Below are 22,357 nucleotides of genomic sequence, written 5' to 3'. Positions count from 1 at the left end.
AGGCCCATGTTTTTCACTTTGAAAGTAACTAGTTACTACAGTTTCAAGTTCAAGGGCCAAGTATGGGTTGCGCCGGCCGTGGGAGAGAGGTTGGAAATCTGACGTATTACTGTCACAAGTAGCCAGTTCTTTGGTTTTGTCAACATTAATAAGAAGCATGATTGTACAGTAGAACTTTTCTGTAATTGTCACGGTATTAATAATATTAACATATTCAACTGACAAACACAACCAGACACGCACAGCGCACAGTATGAATCACGTGTTAAGTGATGCTCGCACCTTCACTGCTTCACGGGTGGGTCCAGACTACTGCGGATGAAATCATAGAGGTGGGTGGTTGCTATGGTTACAAGCTGTGTAGTAGTTCGCAGCATCTGGACAGCGGTAAATGCAAATATATAATTTTATTTAATTTTATAGTGCTGTATACATATTTTGAAACAGAAAAATAAAGTAAGAAAAAAAGTCTGAAAATGTTTGATCATCCCCTCTCTTTCTGCGACGTGGTTCAACCCGACAGGAGATCCGCCTCCCTGTGAGCGATACCAATTATGGCAGAGGTGAGACTTGCTAAACGTAACTGAATGTAAGCGTGAAAGAACATATCGATATGGAGAAAACATGAATAAGATAGTTATATTGTAAACAAAATTGAAAATCTTTTGACATGAACTGATACTTAGAGGTCCGAAGGGAGATTTTACGGTGTTATGTTTCCTTGTCCCCCTGATGTGTTCCGCAGTAGTGTGTCCCTTTTGCGGCCGGACGGGGAGCCAAGATGGCGGAGGCGGCAGGGTCCCTGCTCGAGTATCGAGAACCACCAACCCTGGACAGCGACGGCGAGGCTACTAAGCCCCCGCCACGGAGGTGAGGAGCGGGTCCTGTCTGCCATGTGGTCCTGGGCTTCACAGACAGGGAGAGAGAGGGCTTCTCTGGTCAAGCAGTATCGAGAGGACGGAGACGAACAGGGAGTGTGTGTGTGTGTGTCAGAGGGAGACGGACAAACTGTGTGTGTGTGTCAGTTAGTCAGTGGGAGACGGACAGACGGACGGAGTGTGTGTGTGTCAGTCAGAGGGAGACGGACAGACGGACGGAGTGTGTGTGTGTCAGTCAGAGGGAGACGGACAGACGGACAGGGAGTGTGTGTGTGTGTGTCAGAGGAAGACAGACAGACGGACAGGGTGTGTGTGTGTGTCAGAGAGAGACGGACAGACGGACAGGGAGTGTGTGTGTGTCAGAGAGAGACGGACAGACGGACAGGGAGTGTGTGTGTGTCAGAGAGAGACGGACAGACGGACAGGGAGTGTGTGTGTGTCAGAGAGACGGACAGACGGACAGGAAGCTTGTGTGTGTGTCAGAGAGACGGACAGACGGACAGGAAGCTTGTGTGTGTGTCAGAGAGAGACGGACAGGGAGTGTGTGTGTGTGTGTGTCAGAGAGAGACGGACAGACGGACAGGGAGTGTGTGTGTGTGTGTGTGTCAGAGAGAGACGGACAGACCGAAAGGGAGTGTGTGTGTGTGTGTCAGAGAGACGGACAGACGGACGGAGTGTGTGTGTGTCAGTCAGAGGGAGACGGACAGGGAGTGTGTGTGTCAGAGAGACGGACAGACGGACAGGAAGCTTGTGTGTGTGTGTGTCAGAGAGACGGACGGAGTGTGTGTGTGTGTGTGTGTGTCAGAGAGAGACGGACAGACCGAAAGGGAGTGTGTGTGTGTGTGTGTGTGTGTGTGTCAGAGAGACAGACAGACGGACAGGGAGTGTGTGTGTGTGTGTCAGAGAGACAGACAGACGGACAGGGAGTGTGTGTGTGTGTGTCAGAGAGACGGACAGACGGACAGGGAGTGTGTGTGTGTGTGTGTCAGAGAGACGGACAGACGGACAGGGAGTGTGTGTGTGTGTGTCAGAGAGACGGACAGACGGACAGGGAGTGTGTGTGTGTGTGTCAGAGAGACGGACAGACGGACAGGGAGTGTGTGTGTGTCAGAGAGAGACTGACAGACGGACAGGGAGTGTGTGTGTGTGTGTGTGTCAGAGAGAGACGGACAGACAGCTACACATACCTCAGTCTCACTATCAGCTCATCTGGGAGTTTTGACCTGGCAGTGAAGGCACTGAGGGAGAAGGCACTTAGGGCTTTCTACACAATAAAGGAGGCTTTTCACCATCAACCCACCAACAAGAATCTGGCTCCAAATATTTGAAAGTGTAATCCAACCCATTACCCTATACGGCAGTGGAGTGTGGGGTCACCTCACAGACCAGGATTACACTCAATGGGACAAATGTCCCATTGAAACTGGTCCTGAGGCTCACTGGCCCGAGCCACAAAGCCCTGCTGGCCAAGAGCTGAGCCCAAAACACACACACACAAACACAACATAGACTGGAATGCTACAGAACCCTAAACAGACAATACACACTAGTTGACCAAGATAAGAAAGAGGGAAAAGAAACAGACCCTGAGGAAGTACAGGCTCAGTGACCACAGCCTGGCCATAGAAACTAGACACAGACAGACCTGGCTGTCCAGAGAGGACAGGCTCAGTGACCACAGCCTGGCCATAGAAACTAGACACTGACAGACCTGGCTGTCCAGAGAGGACAGGCTCAGAGACCACAGCCTGGCCATAGAAACTGGACACAGACAGACCTGGCTGTCCAGAGAGGACAGGCTCAGTGACCACAGCCTGGCCATAGAAACTGGCTGTCCAGAGAGGACAGGCTGTGCTCCCACTGCCAGCGGGGAGAAACAGAGACAGAGGTGCACTTCCTACTGCACTGTGACAGATACTCTGGGATTAGAGAAACATTCTTCACCAAATTTACAAATCTAATCCCAGCACTTCCACACTGTCAGAATCACAACGGGTCCCAATTCTACTGGGAGAGGGAGGAGGGAACTCAGTTGAACTGGCAGCCCAGTATGTGATCTCCTGTCACGAGGAACACTGAGTCTGTCTCCCAATAATGCTCCATCTGTCTACAGTATATGTAAATATTTTACGATATGTCTTTGTTGTAAATGTCTGTAATATGTCTGTAGATTTTATTTTACTTTTATTTTCTTTGTTCCATGTTAATTACATTCTTTTATTTTTATTTGCTTTGAAAACACTGATTGTACCCATCGCTCATGCTAATAAAGCACCTTGAATTGAATTGAGAGAGACTGGCTCTGCTATATAGTTACTGGAGAGAGAGACAGAGACGGGTACTGCTGTATAGTTACTGTAGAAATAGAGAGACAGGCACTGCTGTATAGTTTGCTATGGATAGATATATAATTGCTGAGGGTAATGGGTCTGTTTCAGGTGTCTCTCTGTGAGGAAACAGAGGAAGGGGATTCCTATGAAGGTGCCAGAGAGACTCATCACTGAGGATGAAGACAGCCTGTCTGAACACAGCGACGCGTATTCCAGTAATATTGTCTCCGACACCCCCTCTCTACCTCTCTCCCTGACACACACCCCTTCCTCCTCTCTCCCTGACACACCCCCCTCCCTGACACACACCCCTTCCTCCTCTCTCCCTGACACACCCCCCTCCCTGACACACACCCCTTCCTCCTCTCTCCCTGACACACACCCCTCCCTGACACACACCCCTTCCTCCTCTCTCCCTGACACACCCCTCCCTGACACACACCCCTTCCTCCTCCTCTCTCCCTGACACACACCCCTTCCTCCTCCTCTCTCCCTGACACACCCCCCTCCCTGACACACACCCCTTCCTCCTCTCTCCCTGACACACACCCCTCCCTGACACACACCCCTTCCTCCTCTCTCCCTGACACACACCCCTTCCTCCTCTCTCCCTGACACACACCCCTCCCTGACACACACCCCTTCCTCCTCTCTCCCTGACACACACCCCTTCCTCCTCTCTCCCTGACACACACCCCTTCCTCCTCTCTCCCTGACACACACCCCTCCCTGACACACACCCCTTCCTCCTCTCTCCCTGACACACACCCCTTCCTCCTCTCTCCCTGATACACACCCCTTCCTCCTCTCTCCCTGACACACACCCCTTCCTCCTCTCTCCCTGACACACACCCCTCCCTGACACACACCCCTTCCTCCTCTCTCCCTGACACACCCCTCCCTGACACACACCCCTTCCTCCTCCTCTCTCCCTGACACACCCCCCTCCCTGACACACACCCCTTCCTCCTCTCTCCCTGACACACACCCCTTCCTCCTCCTCTCTCCCTGACACACACCCCTCCCTGACACACACCCCTTCCTCCTCTCTCCCTGACACACACCCCTTCCTCCTCTCTCCCTGACACACACCCCTTCCTCCTCTCTCCCTGACACACACCCCTTCCTCCTCTCTCCCTGACACACACCCCTTCCTCCTCTCTCCCTGACACACACCCCTTCCTCCTCTCTCCCTGACACACACCCCTCCCTGACACACACCCCTTCCTCCTCTCTCCCTGACACACACCCCTTCCTCCTCTCTCCCTGACACACACCCCTTCCTCCTCTCTCCCTGACACACACTTCCCTGACACACACCCCTTCCTCCTCTCTCCCTGACACACACTTCCCTGACACACACCCCTTCCTCCTCTCTCCCTGACACACACCCCTTCCTCCTCTCTCCCTGACACACACCCCTTCCTCCTCTCTCCCTGACACACACCCCTCCCTGACACACACCCCTTCCTCCTCTCTCCCTGACACACACCCCTTCCTCCTCTCTCCCTGACACACACCCCTTCCTCCTCTCTCCCTGATACACACCCCTTCCTCCTCTCTCCCTGACACACACCCCTTCCTCCTCTCTCCCTGACACACACCCCTCCCTGACACACACCCCTTCCTCCTCTCTCCCTGACACACACCCCTTCCTCCTCTCTCCCTGACACACACCCCTCCCTGACACACACCCCTTCCTCCTCTCTCCCTGACACACACCCCTTCCTCCTCCTCTCTCCCTGACACACACCCCTCCCTGACACACACCCCTTCCTCCTCTCTCCCTGATACACACCCCTTCCTCCTCCTCTCTCCCTGACACACACCCCTCCCTGACACACACCCCTTCCTCCTCTGTCCTTGACACACACCCCTCCCTGACACACACCCCTTCCTCCTCCTCTCTCCCTGACACACATCCCTTCCTCCTCTCTCCCTGACACACACCCCTTCCTCCTCTCTCCCTGACACACACCCCTTCCCTCTCTCCCTGACACACACCCCTTCCTCCTCTCTCCCTGACACACCCCCCTCCCTGACACACACCCCTTCCTCCTCTCTCCCTGACACACACCCCTCCCTGACACACACCCCTTCCTCCTCTCTCCCTGACACACACCCCTTCCTCCTCTCCCTGACACACACCCCTCCCTGACACACACCCCTTCCCTCTCTCCCTGACACACACCCCTTCCTCCTCTCTCCCTGACACACACCCCTCCCTGACACACACCCCTTCCTCCTCTCTCCCTGACACACACCCCTCCCTGACACACACCCCTTCCTCCTCTCTCCCTGACACACACCCCTTCCTCCTCCTCTCTCCCTGACACACACCCCTTCCTCCTCTCTCCCTGACACACACCCCTCCCTGACACACACCCCTTCCTCCTCTCTCCCTGACACACACCCCTTCCTCCTCTCTCCCTGACACACACCCCTTCCTCCTCTCTCCCTGACACACACCCCTCCCTGACACACACCCCTTCCTCCTCTCTCCCTGACACACACCCCTTCCTCCTCCTCTCTCCCTGACACACACCCCTTCCTCCTCCTCTCTCCCTGACACACACCCCTTCCTCCTCTCTCCCTGACACACACCCCTTCCTCCTCTCTCCCTGACACACACCCCTCCCTGACACACACCCCTTCCTCCTCTCTCCCTGACACACACCCCTTCCTCCTCTCTCCCTGACACACACCCCTTCCTCCTCTCTCCCTGACACACACCCCTTCCTCCTCCTCTCTCCCTGACACACACCCCTTCCTCCTCCTCTCTCCCTGACACACACCCCTTCCTCCTCCTCTCTCCCTGACACACACCCCTCCCTGACACACACCCCTTCCTCCTCTCTCCCTGACACACACCCCTCCCTGACACACACCCCTTCCTCCTCTCTCCCTGACACACACCCCTTCCTCCTCTCTCCCTGACACACACCCCTTCCTCCTCTCTCCCTGACACACACCCCTCCCTGACACACACCCCTTCCTCCTCTCTCCCTGACACACACCCCTTCCTCCTCTCTCCCTGACACACACCCCTTCCTCCTCCTCTCTCCCTGACACACACCCCTTCCTCCTCTCTCCCTGACACACACCCCTCCCTGACACACACCCCTTCCTCCTCCTCTCTCCCTGACACACACCCCTTCCTCCTCTCTCCCTGACACACACCCCTCCCTGACACACACCCCTTCCTCCTCTCTCCCTGACACACACCCCTTCCTCCTCCTCTCTCCCTGACACACACCCCTTCCTCCTCTCTCCCTGACACACACCCCTCCCTGACACACACCCCTTCCTCCTCCTCTCTCCCTGACACACACCCCTTCCTCCTCTCTCCCTGACACACACCCCTCCCTGACACACACCCCTTCCTCCTCTCTCCCTGACACACACCCCTCCCTGACACACACCCCTTCCTCCTCTCTCCCTGACACACACCCCTTCCTCCTCTCTCCCTGACACACACCCCTTCCTCCTCTCTCCCTGACACACACCCCTCCCTGACACACACCCCTTCCTCCTCTCTCCCTGACACACACCCCTTCCTCCTCTCTCCCTGACACACACCCCTTCCTCCTCTCTCCCTGACACACACCCCTCCCTGACACACACCCCTTCCTCCTCTCTCCCTGACACACCCCCCTCCCTGACACACACCCCTTCCTCCTCTCTCCCTGCCACACACCCCTTCCTCCTCTCTCCCTGACACACACCCCTTCCTCCTCTCTCCCTGACACACACCCTTCCCTGACACACACCCCTTCCTCCTCTCTCCCTGACACACCCCTCCCTGACACACACCCCTTCCTCCTCTCTCCCTGACACACCCCCCTCCCTGACACACACCCCTTCCTCCTCTCTCCCTGCCACACACCCCTTCCTCCTCTCTCCCTGACACACACCCCTTCCTCCTCTCTCCCTGACACACACCCCTCCCTGACACACACCCCTTCCTCCTCTCTCCCTGACACACACCCCTCCCTGACACACACCCCTTCCTCCTCTCTCCCTGACACACACCCCTTCCTCCTCTCTCCCTGACACACACCCCTTCCTCCTCTCTCCCTGATACACACCCCTTCCTCCTCTCTCCCTGATACACACCCCTTCCTCCTCTCTCCCTGACACACACCCCTTCCTCCTCTCTCCCTGACACACACCCCTTCCTCCTCTCTCCCTGACACACCCCTCCCTGACACACACCCCTTCCTCCTCTCTCCCTGACACACACCCCTTCCTCCTCTCTCCCTGATACACACCCCTTCCTCCTCTCTCCCTGACACACACCCCTTCCTCCTCTCTCCCTGACACACACCCCTTCCTCCTCTCTCCCTGACACACACCCCTTCCTCCTCTCTCCCTGACACACACCCCTTCCTCCTCTCTCCCTGACACACACCCCTCCCTGACACACACCCCTTCCTCCTCTCTCCCTGCCACACACCCCTTCCTCCTCTCTCCCTGACACACACCCCTTCCTCCTCTCTCCCTGACACACACCCCTTCCTCCTCTCTCCCTGATACACACCCCTTCCTCCTCTCTCCCTGACACACACCCCTTCCTCCTCTCTCCCTGACACCCCCCCCTCCCTGACACACACCCCTTCCTCCTCTCTCCCTGACACACACTTCCCTGACACACACCCCTTCCTCCTCTCTCCCTGACACACACCCCTTCCTCCTCTCTCCCTGACACACACCCCTTCCTCCTCTCTCCCTGACACACACCCCTTCCTCCTCCTCTCTCCCTGACACACACCCCTTCCTCCTCTCTCCCTGACACACACCCCTTCCTCCTCTCTCCCTGACACACACCCCTTCCTCCTCCTCTCTCCCTGACACACACCCCTTCCTCCTCTCTCCCTGACACACACCCCTTCCTCCTCTCTCCCTGACACACACCCCTTCCTCCTCTCTCCCTGACACACACCCCTTCCTCCTCTCTCCCTGCCACACACCCCTTCCTCCTCTCTCCCTGACACACACCCCTTCCTCCTCCTCTCTCCCTGACACACACCCCTTCCTCCTCTCTCCCTGACACACACCCCTTCCTCCTCTCTCCCTGACACACACCCCTTCCTCCTCTCTCCCTGACACACACCCCTTCCTCCTCTCTCCCTGACACACACCCCTTCCTCCTCTCTCCCTGACACACACCCCTTCCTCCTCTCTCCCTGACACACACCCCTTCCTCCTCTCTCCCTGACACACACCCCTTCCTCCTCTCTCCCTGACACACCCCTCCCTGACACACACCCCTTCCTCCTCTCTCCCTGACACACACCCCTTCCTCCTCTCTCCCTGACACACACCCCTTCCTCCTCTCTCCCTGACACACACCCCTTCCTCCTCTCTCCCTGCCACCCCCCCACTCCCCCTCTCTCTCCCTGCCACCCTCTCTCTCCCTTCCTGTACTATCTGTAATAGCATCCAGTCTTTGTTAACCCTTCCGTCTCTCTTTAGGTACTCAGTGTGTGAGGGGACTATACCCTGAGGCTGTGGGGGTGCAGGATACCCCCCTCCCTCCTGGAGAGCTGCCCTACTATCTGCCAGACCCCCTGAGCAGCGATATGTGGTGAGAGGGAGGAGCAGAGAGAGTGTGTCTGAGAGGAGTGATCAGAAAGAGGAGGGACAGAGAGCGTGTGTCAGAGTGGAGTGATGTATTAAACATTAAACCTGCCTGTCTGTGTGTGACAGTATTAAACCTGCCTGTCTGTGTGTGACAGTATTAAACCTGCCTGTGTATGTGACAGTATTGAACCTGCCTGTCTGTGTGTGACAGTATTAAACCTGCCTGTGTATGTGACAGTATTAAACCTGCCTGTCTGTGTCTCTGTATGTGACAGTATTGAACCTGCCTGTCTGTGTCTCTGTATGTGACAGTATTGAACCTGCCTGTCTGTGTCTCTGTATGTGACAGTATTGAACCTGCCTGTCTGTGTCTCTGTATGTGACAGTATTGAACCTGCCTGTCTGTGTCTCTGTATGTGACAGTATTGAACCTGCCTGTCTGTGTCTCTGTATGTGACAGGATTGAACCTGCCTGTCTGTGGCTCTGTATGTGACAGTATTGAACCTGCCTGTCTGTGTCTCTGTATGTGACAGTATTGAACCTGCCTGTCTGTGTCTCTGTATGTGACAGTATTGAACCTGCCTGTCTGTGTCTCTGTATGTGACAGTATTAAACCTGCCTGTCTGTGTCTCTGTATGTGACAGTATTGAACCTGCCTGTCTGTGTCTCTGTATGTGACAGCATTGAACCTGCCTGTCTGTGTCTCTGTATGTGACAGTATTGAACCTGCCTGTCTGTGTCTCTGTATGTGACAGTATTAAACCTGCCTGTCTGTGTCTCTGTATGTGACAGTATTGAACCTGCCTGTCTGTGTCTCTGTATGTGACAGTATTGAACCTGCCTGTCTGTGTCTCTGTATGTGACAGTATTGAACCTGCCTGTCTGTGTCTCTGTATGTGACAGTATTGAACCTGCCTGCCTGTGTCTCTGTATGTGACAGTATTGAACCTGCCTGTCTGTGTCTCTGTATGTGACAGTATTGAACCTGCCTGTCTGTGTCTCTGTATGTGACAGTATTGAACCTGCCTGTCTGTGTCTCTGTATGTGACAGTATTGAACCTGCCTGTCTGTGTCTCTGTATGTGACAGTATTGAACCTGCCTGCCTGTGTCTCTGTATGTGACAGTATTGAACCTGCCTGTCTGTGTCTCTGTATGTGACAGTATTGAACCTGCCTGCCTGTGTCTCTGTATGTGACAGTATTGAACCTGCCTGCCTGTGTCTCTGTATGTGACAGTATTGAACCTGCCTGTCTGTGTCTCTGTATGTGACAGTATTGAACCTGCCTGCCTGTGTCTCTGTATGTGACAGTATTGAACCTGCCTGTCTGTGTCTCTGTATGTGACAGTATTAAACCTGTCTGACAGTTGTTAACCTGTCCATCTTTCTGACAGTGTGCCAGAGCTGGTAGAGGAGGATGTGGGCTTGATGGTTCAAGGAGGGCTGTATCGCACTCCCAATTGCCGTGTCCGAGAGGTGCATTGTGGGAGCCAGGCACGTCTTTGTGTTTTTGCTATACGGGACATTGCCAAGGGAGAGGAGATCACCGTGGACTATGGTCTGGGAGACTGGAGTAGCTCTCTGGTGAGACTTCCTGTACTGATGGCTCTGTGTGTCTCGTGAGTGAGCTGTGGTGTGGGCTGTGATGTCAGTACTGTTGACTCTGTGTGGCTTGTGAGTTACCTGTGCCGTGTTCGTTCTTGATGCGTTTTTGCTGATTAGACTGTGTCATTTGCAGAATTTCCACAGCATGGTCTCTCCAGTGGGCTACGACTGTGGTTCTGACTTAGACAATGACCTGAAGAAGGTGAGTCAGACATATATGAAGTTATATGCCTCTTCATGAGAGTAGGGCTGTCCTGCTGTCCTCACCGAACTCCACACTGGGCACCTGCCTGCAGCGTTTGGGCATTCTGGGTACAATCTGGCCTTGCTAAACAAAGACCGCGCTGCGGGTTCAGCAGTTCAGACCTCACTGTGGGTCCTGCGGCCCGGAGCTCGCCGTGGGTCCTGCGGCCCGGAGCTCGCCGTGGGTCCTGCGGCCCGGAGCTCGCCGTGGGTTCAGCAGTTCAGACCTCACTGTAGGTCCTGCGGCCCGGAGCTCGCCGTGGGTTCAGCAGTTCAGACCTCACTGTAGGTCCTGCGGCCCGGAGCTCGCCGTGGGTCCTGCGGCCCGGAGCTCGCCGTGGGTTCAGCGGCCCGGAGCTCGCTGCGGGTTCAGCAGTTCAGACCTCACTGTAGGTCCTGCGGCCCGGAGCTCGCCGTGGGTTCAGTGGCCCGGAGCTCGCCGTGGGTTCAGCAGTTCAGACCTCACTGTGGGTCCTGCGGTCCGGAGCTTGCCGTGGGTTCAGCGGCCCGGGGCTCGCCATGGGTTCAGTGGCCCGGAGCTCGCCGTGGGTTCAGCAGTTCAGACCTCACTGTGGGTCCTGCGGTCCGGAGCTTGCCGTGGGTTCAGCGGCCCGGAGCTCGCCGTGGGTTCAGTGGCCCGGAGCTCGCCGTGGGTTCAGCAGTTCAGACCTCACTGTGGGTCCTGCGGTCCGGAGCTCGCCGTGGGTTCAGTGGCCCGGAGCTCGCCGCGGGCCCTGTGGCCTGGACTCGTTCGGGGAGGGTGTTGGCTGAGGGCTTGGCAGATGGGCGCAGCGGTGTCCCGGGAAGAGGGCGCACCTGAGCCGGCTCTGTCCTCTCTCCACGCAGGACGGGCCGGTGAGAGGAGTGGCCCAGTATCTGCCCTCCTGGTCTCTCTCACCCTCCTCCTCCACGTCCCACTCGGAGCACAGCGCGGCGGACGTCGACGACGAGGACACGGGGGACACGCCTGACCCCCCCGCCCCGCCCGCCCCAGCGCGGCGGGCCCCCTCCAGTAGGAGGCACCGCTGCGTGTTCTGTGGGCGCCGCTTTCGCAAGATCGCCCGGCACCTGCAGCGCGCCCATGCGGGCGAGACGCGGGGGGCGCCGGGGCGTGCCAGGGGATCCCGGGACTGGGTGCTGAGAGACCGGGGCGACACTCACACCCCACCGCCTCCGCCCCCCGAGTGCGGGCCCTGCTGGAGCGGGCCGACGCCCCCGGGGCGGCACCAGAGGAGCAGCAGCAGCAGCAGGCAGCGGGGGCCACTGTACACCGCGCGAGAGGAAGAGCAGCCGCAACAGGAGGAGGAGCGGCCAGCAGCGGGGCGCAGGTCTGTCAAAGAGGGGGGACAGGGCCAGGACAGACAGACGAGCTCCAGTGTGCTCCCTCGAAGTGACGCAGTCTCGGACCTGAAGGATCTGGGGGAGCCCTGCAGGTAAGAACCCCTCTCTCAGTGCAGTGTTAATGTACTGGAGTGTCCAGTCAGTGTGTCTGTACTGTATTAACCCCTCTCTCTCAGTGCAGTGTTAATGTACTGGAGTGTCCAGTCAGTGTGTCTGGACTGTATTAACCCCTCTCTCTCAGTGCAGTGTTAATATCCTGTAGTGTCCAGTCAGTGTGTCTGGACTGCATTAACCCCTCTCTCTCAGTGCAGTGTTAATGTACTGGAGTGTCCAGTCTGTGTGTCTGGACTGTATTAATCCCTCTCTCTCAGTGCAGTGTTAATGTACTGGAGTGTCCAGTCAGTGTGTCTGGACTGTATTAACCCCTCTCTCTCAGTGCAGTGTTAATGTACTGGAGTGTCCAGTCAGCGTGTTCACCCCCCTTTCTCCTGTCTTCCAGCCCCCCCTCCTCCCCCTCTCTCTGCAGTGCTCCTCAGGGTAGTAAACCCCACGTCCTTCCCCTGCTCTCGGACCTCTCCTCCCTACACGCCCAGCTGCAGCAGCGGCAGGAGCGTGCCCGTCAGGCCCTGTTGGACCCGCAGCAGCGCCTGTCCACTGGCCTGGCGGAGACCTGGCGCTCCCTGTGCCACAGCAGCCTGGCGCTGCTCATCCTGTTCAACCGCCGCCGAGACTGCGAGGTCTCCAAGCTCCGGGTGTCCTCCTACTGCCAGCGGCGGAGAGCGGAGAGCGAGGCCACAGAGGAGCGGCAGGCGCCGATGGGACAGGAACTGTCGCTCCTTGACAGAGAGAGACCGCTGTGTGACCGCAGCCGCAGGAAGGTGCTGGGCGTCTCTGCGGCAGCTGCGCCCCCTGCTGGCAGGGAGGAGGACCTGGCCTTAGAGGCGGCGCTGTCGCCCTTCGAGAGGGAGGTGTTGTGTGACCTGACACGTGCCAAGGTTCAGGGGAAGAGAGGGAAGGTTGTGCCGCTTCTGCTCACTGCGGAGATGGAGAGCAGCCTGGACCTGCTGCTGAGCACCAGAGACCAGGTGAGGGCAGGGCTGTCTTCTTCGAGGCGTGGCAGTTATCCCCATCAGGGTGTGGTCTGTCTCGGGGTGTGGTTAATTTCCCATCGGGGTGAAGTCTGTTTCGGGGTGTGGTTAATTTCCCATCGGGGCGAGGTCTGTCTCGGGGAGTGGTTAATTTCCCATCGGGGCGAGGTCTGTCTCGGGGTGTGGTTAATTTCCCATCGGGGCGAGGTCTGTCTCGGGGAGTGGTTAATTTCCCATCGGGGCGAGGTCTGTCTCGGGGAGTGGTTAATTTCCCATCGGGGCGAGGTCTGTCTCGGGGTGTGGTTAATTTCCCATCGGGGCGAGGTCTGTCTCGGGGAGTGGTTAATTTCCCATCGGGGCGAGGTCTGTCTCGGGGTGTGGTTAATTTCCCATCGGGGCGAGGTCGGTCTCGGGGTGTGGTTAATTTCCCATCGGGGCGAGGTCTGTCTCGGGGAGTGGTTAATTTCCCATCGGGGCGAGGTCTGTCTCGGGGAGTGGTTAATTTCCCATCGGGGCGAGGTCGGTCTCGGGGTGTGGTTAATTTCCCATCGGGGCGAGGTCTGTCTCGGGGTGTGGTTAATTTCCCATCGGGGCGAGGTCTGTCTCGGGGTGTGGTTAATTTCCCATCGGGGCAAGGTCTGTCTCGGGGTGTGGTTAATTTTCCATCGGGGCGAGGTCTGTCTCTGGGTGTGGTTAGTTTCCCATCGGGGCGAGGTCTGTCTCGGGGAGGGGTTAATTTCCCATCGGGGCGAGGTCTGTCTCGGGGTGTGGTTAATTTCCCATCGGGGCGAGGTCGGTCTCGGGGTGTGGTTAATTTCCCATCGGGACGAGGTCTGTCTCGGGGTGTGGTTAATTTCCCATCGGGGCGAGGTCTGTCTCGGGGTGTGGTTAATTTCCCATCGGGGCGAGGTCTGTCTCTGGGTGTGGTTAGTTTCCCATCGGGGCGAGGTCTGTCTCGGGGAGTGGTTAATTTCCCATCGGGGCGAGGTCTGTCTCGGGGTGTGGTTAATTTCCCATCGGGGCAAGGTCTGTCTCGGGGTGTGGTTAATTTTCCATCGGGGCGAGGTCTGTCTCTGGGTGTGGTTAGTTTCCCATCGGGGCGAGGTCTGTCTCGGGGAGTGGTTAATTTCCCATCGGGGCGAGGTCTGTCTCGGGGTGTGGTTAATTTCCCATCGGGGCGAGGTCGGTCTCCGGGTGTGGTTAATTTCCCATCGGGGCGAGGTCTGTCTCGGGGAGTGGTTAATTTCCCATCGGGGCGAGGTCTGTCTCTGGGTGTGGTTAATTTCCCATCGGGGCGAGGTCTGTCTCGGGGTGTGGTTAATTTCCCATCGGGGCGAGGTCGGTCTCCGGGTGTGGTTAATTTCCCATCGGGGCGAGGTCTGTCTCGGGGAGTGGTTAATTTCCCATTGAGTTGTGGTCTGTCTCTGGGTGTGGCTCATGTTCCCATCAGGGTGTGGTCTGTCTGAGGCCTTTTAATTTTCCCTGCATGACGTCTGACTTGGAGAGTGATAAATATTCACATCAGGGTGTGGTCTGTATGTGGGCGTGGTTAGTGTTCACATGAAGGCATGGTCTATCTGTGAGTGATTAATATTCAGATAGGGGTGTGGTCTGTCTGAGTGATTAATATTCACATTGGGGCGTGGTCTGTCTCAGTGTGTGGTTGATATTTACATCACTTTTGTATATGTAGACATTTTTGTGTGTGTTCCAGTGAAAACATAATTAAATATTTTAGTTTTTAGGCAGTCGGGAGTTTTATCAGTTTCCTAACGGATCGATTGAAATTTCTCTTGTTGTCCAGGTGGGAGTGAGCCCTGACAACCCCTATGTCTTTGCGCGCCCCTTCCACAGCGCGGCCACCCCTCTGCGTGGCGGCGACCTGCTGCGCCTCCTGGCCAGGAGCTGCGGCGCGCGGCGGCCTCAGAGCCTCACCTGCACCCGGCTGCGCAGGCAGGTGGCCATCCTGTCCCAGCTGCTCTCCCTCTGCGGCCGGGCCCAGCGCTCCCGGCTGGAGGGCTACCTGCGCAGGGAGTACCACGTGACCCAGGACTGCACGCGGCTGCAGGAGGACCCGGGGCTGATGGGAAGGGTGGCCAGGGTCGTGCTGGCCGGAGAGAAGGACGGGCTGATGTTTAAGGGCATGACCCTGGAGCAGATCTGCCTGGAGCTCGATGGTAAGGGTGCGCGCAGACGAGCCATCAGTCTCGAGACTTCCTCCTGTCCCACGGTCTGGTCTGCCTCTTTCCGAGAGTCAGCCTGGGTTTCTGGTCCCCCCGCCTGTCTGTTTCTGTTCCTTTGCTCTCCTCTTTCCTGTCGTCAGGTCAGAGAGTATCAGGCCGATTCTAGATTCAGACCAGAGGACCAGCTCTGTCCTCTGCTCCCAGGAAAACAAGGGGAGCTCTGTCAAATCCCAGGAAAAGATTTGAGGCTCAGTCAGATCCCAGGAAAACAATGAGAGCTCAGTCAGATTCCAAGGAAACAATGGGAGCTCAGTCAAATCCCAGGAAAACAATGGGAGCTTTGTCAGATCCCAGGAAAACATTTGGAGCTGTGTCAGGTCCTAGCAGGTGTGACCGATCAGCCAGGTTTAACACACAGCACAAGTATAGAGTCGGTACGGAATGGGAAGCACTGAGCCTGAACAGGGGATTACGAGACGATGAGGGGGCTGGATCCCAGTATCCAGCATCCTCAAGGGCCCCGACACTGCCCGCCCAGCAGATCCGTTGCCCAGCCATGTTATTAAAGCCGATACCCTGGTTTCCTTCAGGAAACAGCGATGTGAGACGTTCGCATCAATTAGCTACTCACGATCAGATGAGTCAGATGGGGCGAGTGGCCTCCTGCTGTGTGATTTGTTTGTTGTCTTTCTTTGCCAGCTTAGATGCTTTTGACTTTGCGCCTCTGTCTGTTCTTTTCCGCGCAGTGCTGTCGGAGAACTCTGCGGACGCGCTGTCGGAGGACGAGCAGGAGCAGGAGGAGGAAGAGGAAGAAGTGACCAGGAAACAGAAGCGCGCGTCGAGCTCCTCATCCCAGAAGCCTTTGCCCTCAGCAGCACTCCCGCAGAGCCAACAGAGACAGAGGAGACCCCCCAGGGCACCCCCCAGTCTCCAGATGACGTCCCCGTCCCCGTCCCCATCGGCCCGCAACAGCAGCAAGAGGACCGGAGCCCAGCCCAGACAGGGTGAGCGATACAGACAGACAGACAGACAGGCAGGGTGAAGGGGGAGGAGAGAGACGCATGCCTGGAGAGAGAGAGAGAGAAATGTCTGTAGATTTTTGTTTTATGTTAATTGTATTTGTTTTGCTTTGGCAACACTGTCATTACTCATTGGTCATGCCAATAAAGCATCTTGAATTGAATTGAAAATTGAATTGAGAGAGACTGGAGAGATGCAGAAGGAGGAGATTGAAAGGGAGACAGGACTGGAGAGTGGGAAAGACAGGGAGAGGGGAGCGAGAGACAGGACTGGAGAGTGCAAAAGACAGGGAGAGGGGAGAGAGAGAGACAGGACTAGAGAGAGGGAGAGGGGGGAGAGAATGCACAGGGCTAGAGACGCCGAGAGAGAGCAGTACTGTCAGACGCTGGCACTGACGGTCAATCTGGACAAGACCAGGTGAAGCCAGATCTCAGGGAAACAGGTACCACTCCACATTGAACAGCAACACACTGAAACACGCCCAGCTACATGTACAAATGCAGCCATCGAGAAAGTGCAAGGTGTCGCCCGTTATACCACGATAGACACCGTCATGACATTTTTATTCTTTTTAAATCATCTGATGCAAGACTGCACTGCTCTGAAAGAACTGCCAGGTGGCGCAGTGAATTCTTAAAACAACTGCAGCTGTGTGTAGTTGTCAGAAAAATCAGGACTGTATTAATATTAACACATTAGTGCTTTCCTGCGCTAATAATACTGTACACATACTACTAGCAAGAAACTATTTCATTAAATACAATGATTGCACACAACTCCATATAAGATAGTGGATGTCACTATATCGTATAACTCTAATTATTAAAAACAGAATTATTGTTTTGTTAATTTAATAGAGTATATAGAATAAATAGTAAGGGCCTATAAATTACTGCTCATTATTTAATTAAGAATGTATTATACAGTGCCGAACTGATTTCCTCTATTGTTGCAGAGTTTTGACACTGAATGTTTTCAGGTCTTCAACCAAAATCTAATGTTAGATAACGGAAACCTGAGTGAACAAATAACACTTTTTTCTCTTTACTTATTTCATTTATTTAATTAACAAAGTTATCCAACACCAACTGGCACCGTGTGAAAAAGCAATTGCCCCAGTTAAAGGGATAATTAGGGTCAGCTGATTGAACACAGTCAGCCTTGATTACAGCAAGCCCTGCCCAATATAAACCTCACTTACTTTCACCCTCACCATCAGGGTCAGGTTACCAGCACAAAGATGCGCTGCAGATGTTCTGCACAAAGTGTTTCGAAGAAGTGTGTGGTTTCAGTCACTGCACCTAAAGGTGGCACAACCAGTTATTAAGTGTAAGGGGACAGTAACTTTTTCACACAGGGGATATGGGTGTTGGATAACTTTGTTTATTAAATAAATGAAATGATAATAAAAAAGTGTTTTGTTCACTCAGGTTCACTTTATCTAGTATTAGATTTCATCTAAAGATCTGAAAACATACAGTGTGACAAATATGCAATAATAGAGGAAATCAGGAAGGGGGCAAATACTAGGGGCGCCGTCCAATGGCAGACCCTGGGCTCTGACCCCAAGCTTCTCTCCCTGTCTGTGTGTCTGTGTCTCCATGGAGAAAAGCTGGGGTATGCGAAAAGACAAATTCCTAATGCAAGAAATTGTATAGGGCTAATAAAGAAACATTATTATTATTATTATTATTATTATTAGTGGCCTTAAAAAAATAAACCAGATATTGTGTTAAATTACATGAAATTCGGGTAAATTGTATTACATTTTTCAAACCCGTTACATTTTTAATAGTGATTCATTGTATTTATTATTTAGTCATTACTACATTTATTATTAATATTAATTCAATATTTTTACATTTAATTTACAACATACTGTGATTTTTCAAATTAACATTAAAATGAACAGAAATGTCAGTTTAGTATACATATTATTTATTATATCTATTTTATTACTATCGAGTGTTTTTTTAATCTCCAAGGAGCAATTTGTTAAAGAAAGAACAACTTGTGCATGAGCCGGGAATCGAACCCAGACCTCCAGCTTGGCAGGCAAGACATTCACCACAGACCAGTCTGTGCCTCACTCTGATTGGATGCCTGAACCTGTGGGATATTGGGAAATGTAGCTTCTTACTTCATGCATTTAGTTCAATGAGCGAAATTAAATGTTTTTTTTTATCCTGAAGTTTCAATTTCCATTCCGCTGAAAAGAAACATTATATAAAATATATATAGTATATCTAAACAACACAAAATGAGAACCACTGATGTTGTAATGGATTGCAGAGGAAGTGAAACCAAACCAACAAGAAGTGTTTCGAAAAAAAATGATATGGATAAGAGCGCTGAAAGGAATCCACCGATCGTTCATCATATTGCGTTAATTCCCTCTTAATTCCCCCTGCAGAGACGGCAGCTGCAGCCCACTGACCTGTTGTCCGTTGCCAAAACACAACAACAGGTCGGTTTGCAGGGTAAAGACACCTCTTGCGCAATTCAACTGCTGGCTGTGTTTTGCATGGGGGCAGGGAAATCAATGCAAATGCGCAAATTTGATACGATATTCCCTTGACCCATTTTTATTTTGGTTGTATCTAAAGAGGAACTTAGATGAAACATCTGTTAAATATGAAATAGCGGAAAAAAAAACCTGCTTTGGTACTGTCCCGAAAGTCACATTTAAAATGAAACTTTTCATCAAGTTAAGCAAATGAGGTAATATTCCTTTTTTGAGTAATTCAAACATAAAAAATAGATGTAATTAAAATACTATTTATTTAAGACAAACACATCTATAGGTACCATAGTAGTTCAGGTGGGTAGCTGCGTCAGCATTCGTAGGCTGCAAGGGAACAAGTAATAGGTTTATTCCATGCTGAAAAAAAAGAAGAAAGAAAACACAACGTTTCAGCCGTGGAGCCTTCTCCTCACACCTGAAGAAGGCTCCACGGGCGAAACGTTGTGTTTTCTTTCTTCTTTTTTTCAGCATGGAATAAACCTATTACTTGTTCCTTTATAGGTACCATAGTTGATATTAGAGTAAGACAGCTATCATGAGAGTACCATTGTTGACAACAGTAATCATTTATTTGAAGTTAATTAAAAATTAATTAATATCACTGAATTCTAAAAAGTGCAAAAAAACTATTGAGGAAAAACAAATGTTCATACTCGAGGGGGTATATAATTAAGGAGCTAATCGATCGGCGAAGGAACAGAGAATTCCAAAATAACATGGGAAAAGCTGGTAGGAAATGCCTGGGGAAAAAACTTGGAAAGTGCCTGCAAAAACGACATCTCTCAGAAATCCAAGGTTCTGCTTCTCTGGGTACTGCAGGTCCTACCCAGCCTTGGTTGTGTATAAGTACTTACGTTTGTTCAGTCATATGTTGTTTATTGTTTTTAATTTGAACAATCCAAGTGTTCATGGGAAATGTAGTTAAATCGAGTATGTCACAACTTTTCCTTAATAACCACAGCAAGTAAGTGAGTTAAAGAATTTGATACATAAACTGTTAATGAAGAAGTGTCCAGTCAGTCACTGTCTGTAGTAACCCCTCTCTCTCAGTGCAGTGTTAATGTACTGTAGTGTCCAGTCAGTGTGTCTGTACTGTATTAACCCCTCTCTCTCAGTGCAGTGTTAATGTACTGGAGTGTCCAGTCAGTGTGTCTGGACTGTATTAACCCCTCTCTCTCAGTGCAGTGTTAATGTACTGGAGTGTCCAGTCAGTGTGTCTGGACTGTATTAACCCCTCTCTCTCAGTGCAGTGTTAATGTACTGGAGTGTGTTAACTCGTCTCTCTGTTTCTCTCTCAGGGAAAAGAGGGGTGTTGAAACGGCCATGGTCAGAGGCAGAGAGGCGAGCAGTGGAGGAGCACCTGGAGAAGAATATCCGTCTTCTCCGCGTTCCGGCCAAGGCGGAGTGTGAGCGCTGCCTGGCACACTGCCCCCTGCTGGGTGCCAACTCCCGGGACTGGAGAGCGGTGAAGTTCTACGTGCACAACCGCATCCAGCTGATCAAGAGGCACTTACAGAGGAGCGGCCTCAAGAGCTGAGACTGCAGGGGGCAGGGAGAGGAGGAGAGAGGCAGGGCAGGAGACGGGAGGAGGGGAGAAGGAGGGGAGCAGAGGGAGATGAGAGGAAGAAGAGGGAGACAGGATGCCGAGAGAGGAGAGAAAGGGAGGTAGTAGAGGGACAGACTTACCTGTGGAAGATCAGCCCCAAAACCTCACAGTGATGGGAGAGAGGGAGAGAAATCCTCTATTGGAATCTCACTAAACTGGACACTTTTATAGAACAAAGTATTTATTTGTTATTATTTATTGATTTTTGTAAAGATGGCACACTCATGTTGTTTCATTTGCTGTAATAAAGAAAAAAACAGATTTTGTCCTGTTTGCTGTCCAGTATCCTTGTCTTGTTAACATTGTGTCTTTATACCTGTAGAACTGCAGACAGAAATATTGCTGCAATGCCTAAGTTCAGTCCTTCTCCTCTGAATGTTTCTGAGTCCACAGTCAGCTGTATGAGCTCAGTCCTTCTCCCCTGAATGTTTCTGAGTCCACAGTCAGCTGTATGATCTCAGTCCTTCTCCTCTGAATGTTTCTGAGTCCAGTCAGCTGTATGAGCTCAGTCCTTCTCCTCTGAATGTTTCTGAGCCCACAGTCAGCTGTATGAGCTCAGTCCTTCTCCCCTGAATGTTTCTGAGTCCACAGTCAGCTGTATGAGCTCAGTTCTTCTCCTCTGAATGTTTCTGAGTCCACAGTCAGCTGTATGATCTCAGTCCTTCTCCTCTGAATGTTTCTGAGCCCACAGTCAGCTGTATGAGCTCAGTCCTTCTCCTCTGAATGTTTCTGAGTCCACAGTCAGCTGTATGAGCTCAGTCCTTCTCCCCTGAATGTTTCTGAGTCCACAGTCAGCTGTATGAGCTCAGTTCTTCTCCTCTGAATGTTTCTGAGTCCACAGTCAGCTGTATGATCTCAGTCCTTCTCCTCTGAATGTTTCTGAGTCCAGTCAGCTGTATGAGCTCAGTCCTTCTCCCCTGAATGTTTCTGAGTCCACAGTCAGCTGTATGAGCTCAGTCCTTCTCCTCTGAATGTTTCTGAGTCCACAGTCAGCTGTATGAGCTCAGTCCTTCTCCCCTGAATGTTTCTGAGTCCACAGTCAGCTGTATGAGCTCAGTCCTTCTCCTCTGAATGTTTCTGAGTCCACAGTCAGCTGTATGAGCTCAGTCCTTCTCCTCTGAATGTTTCTGAGTCCACAGTCAGCTGTATGAGTTCAGTCCTTCAGAACTCGGGACTCGGGACTGCGGGTGGGTTGGGACCTCAGCCCAACAGAACCACGTGCTGGATCTTCACCCCGGTCTCACCACTGCTCTGTGCTCTGCGTCAACTGTACCGGAGGCGGCACTGTCCAGGCGGAGCGGCTCTTCTCATTCGAACGTGGTGAGAAAGGGCTTGCGATGATCGATCTCTCAGACTGGATCCACCTGGACCGGCCGGAACCGCCGCCGAACAGGAGCTGTGTCGCTACAGACGCCGAGATGTTGGGCGACGTTTCTTCCGCTGCAGCAATGAGGACGCGCTCCGAGGGCGAGTCGGCGAGGTGTTGAAGTGACCGCGGTGGTGCCCAGTGCTCTGCCCGGAGGAACTCCTACTGAACGTCTCGTGCTCTGCAGCAGGCAGATCAGCTTCGGCTACAATTTCATCATCCAGATCAACTCTGGGAAAGACGTGTCTCTGCCGAGTATCATCTCCCTTTAGCGGGCTTGTCTTGCGTCTTGAAGTGCTCGGTGTGCGAGATCACACCGCCGGGACACATGTGGCATACTAAGGGTGTTAGCAGGGCTTGTGGGAGACTCCTGATCCTGGACTGATTCTGAGTCATTGAGGAGCTTGGAGCACTGGGACCCTGCCAGGACACTCATTACTGTTTATTAACCGCTCTGATTTCACAATGGAGTCATGCTGCCATTTCCCTTTCCTGTCTGAGGAAGCATGACTCTCCCATCCTCTCTCTTTCACTTGAGTGTGGCCGGTCCGTGTCAGCTCCAGATTTTCCCCCAGTGTAGACTGTGTGCA

General features: G+C 53.3%; 1 protein-coding gene across 1 annotated transcript; it reads left to right on the top strand.

The window, feature by feature from the left end:
* The first annotated feature begins 458 nt into the window (after positions 1-458).
* LOC138239437 (uncharacterized) lies at positions 459-20,665 on the top strand. Its single transcript, XM_069191406.1, has 11 exons — positions 459-563; positions 746-870; positions 3,317-3,423; positions 8,684-8,795; positions 10,186-10,375; positions 10,530-10,598; positions 11,486-12,072; positions 12,480-13,065; positions 14,873-15,245; positions 15,998-16,255; positions 20,094-20,665. The coding sequence occupies exons 2-11, from the start codon at positions 782-784 to the stop codon at positions 20,330-20,332; spliced, it is 2,610 nt and encodes an 869-aa protein (XP_069047507.1). The 5' UTR covers positions 459-563; positions 746-781; the 3' UTR covers positions 20,333-20,665.
* Positions 20,666-22,357: the final 1,692 nt, after the last annotated feature.

Source organism: Lepisosteus oculatus, chromosome 6 (assembly GCF_040954835.1).
Source record: "Lepisosteus oculatus isolate fLepOcu1 chromosome 6, fLepOcu1.hap2, whole genome shotgun sequence".
Lineage (NCBI taxonomy): Eukaryota > Metazoa > Chordata > Actinopteri > Semionotiformes > Lepisosteidae > Lepisosteus > Lepisosteus oculatus.
Note: the sequence above shows the minus strand (reverse complement) of the source record. Positions and strands in the feature narration are given on the sequence as shown.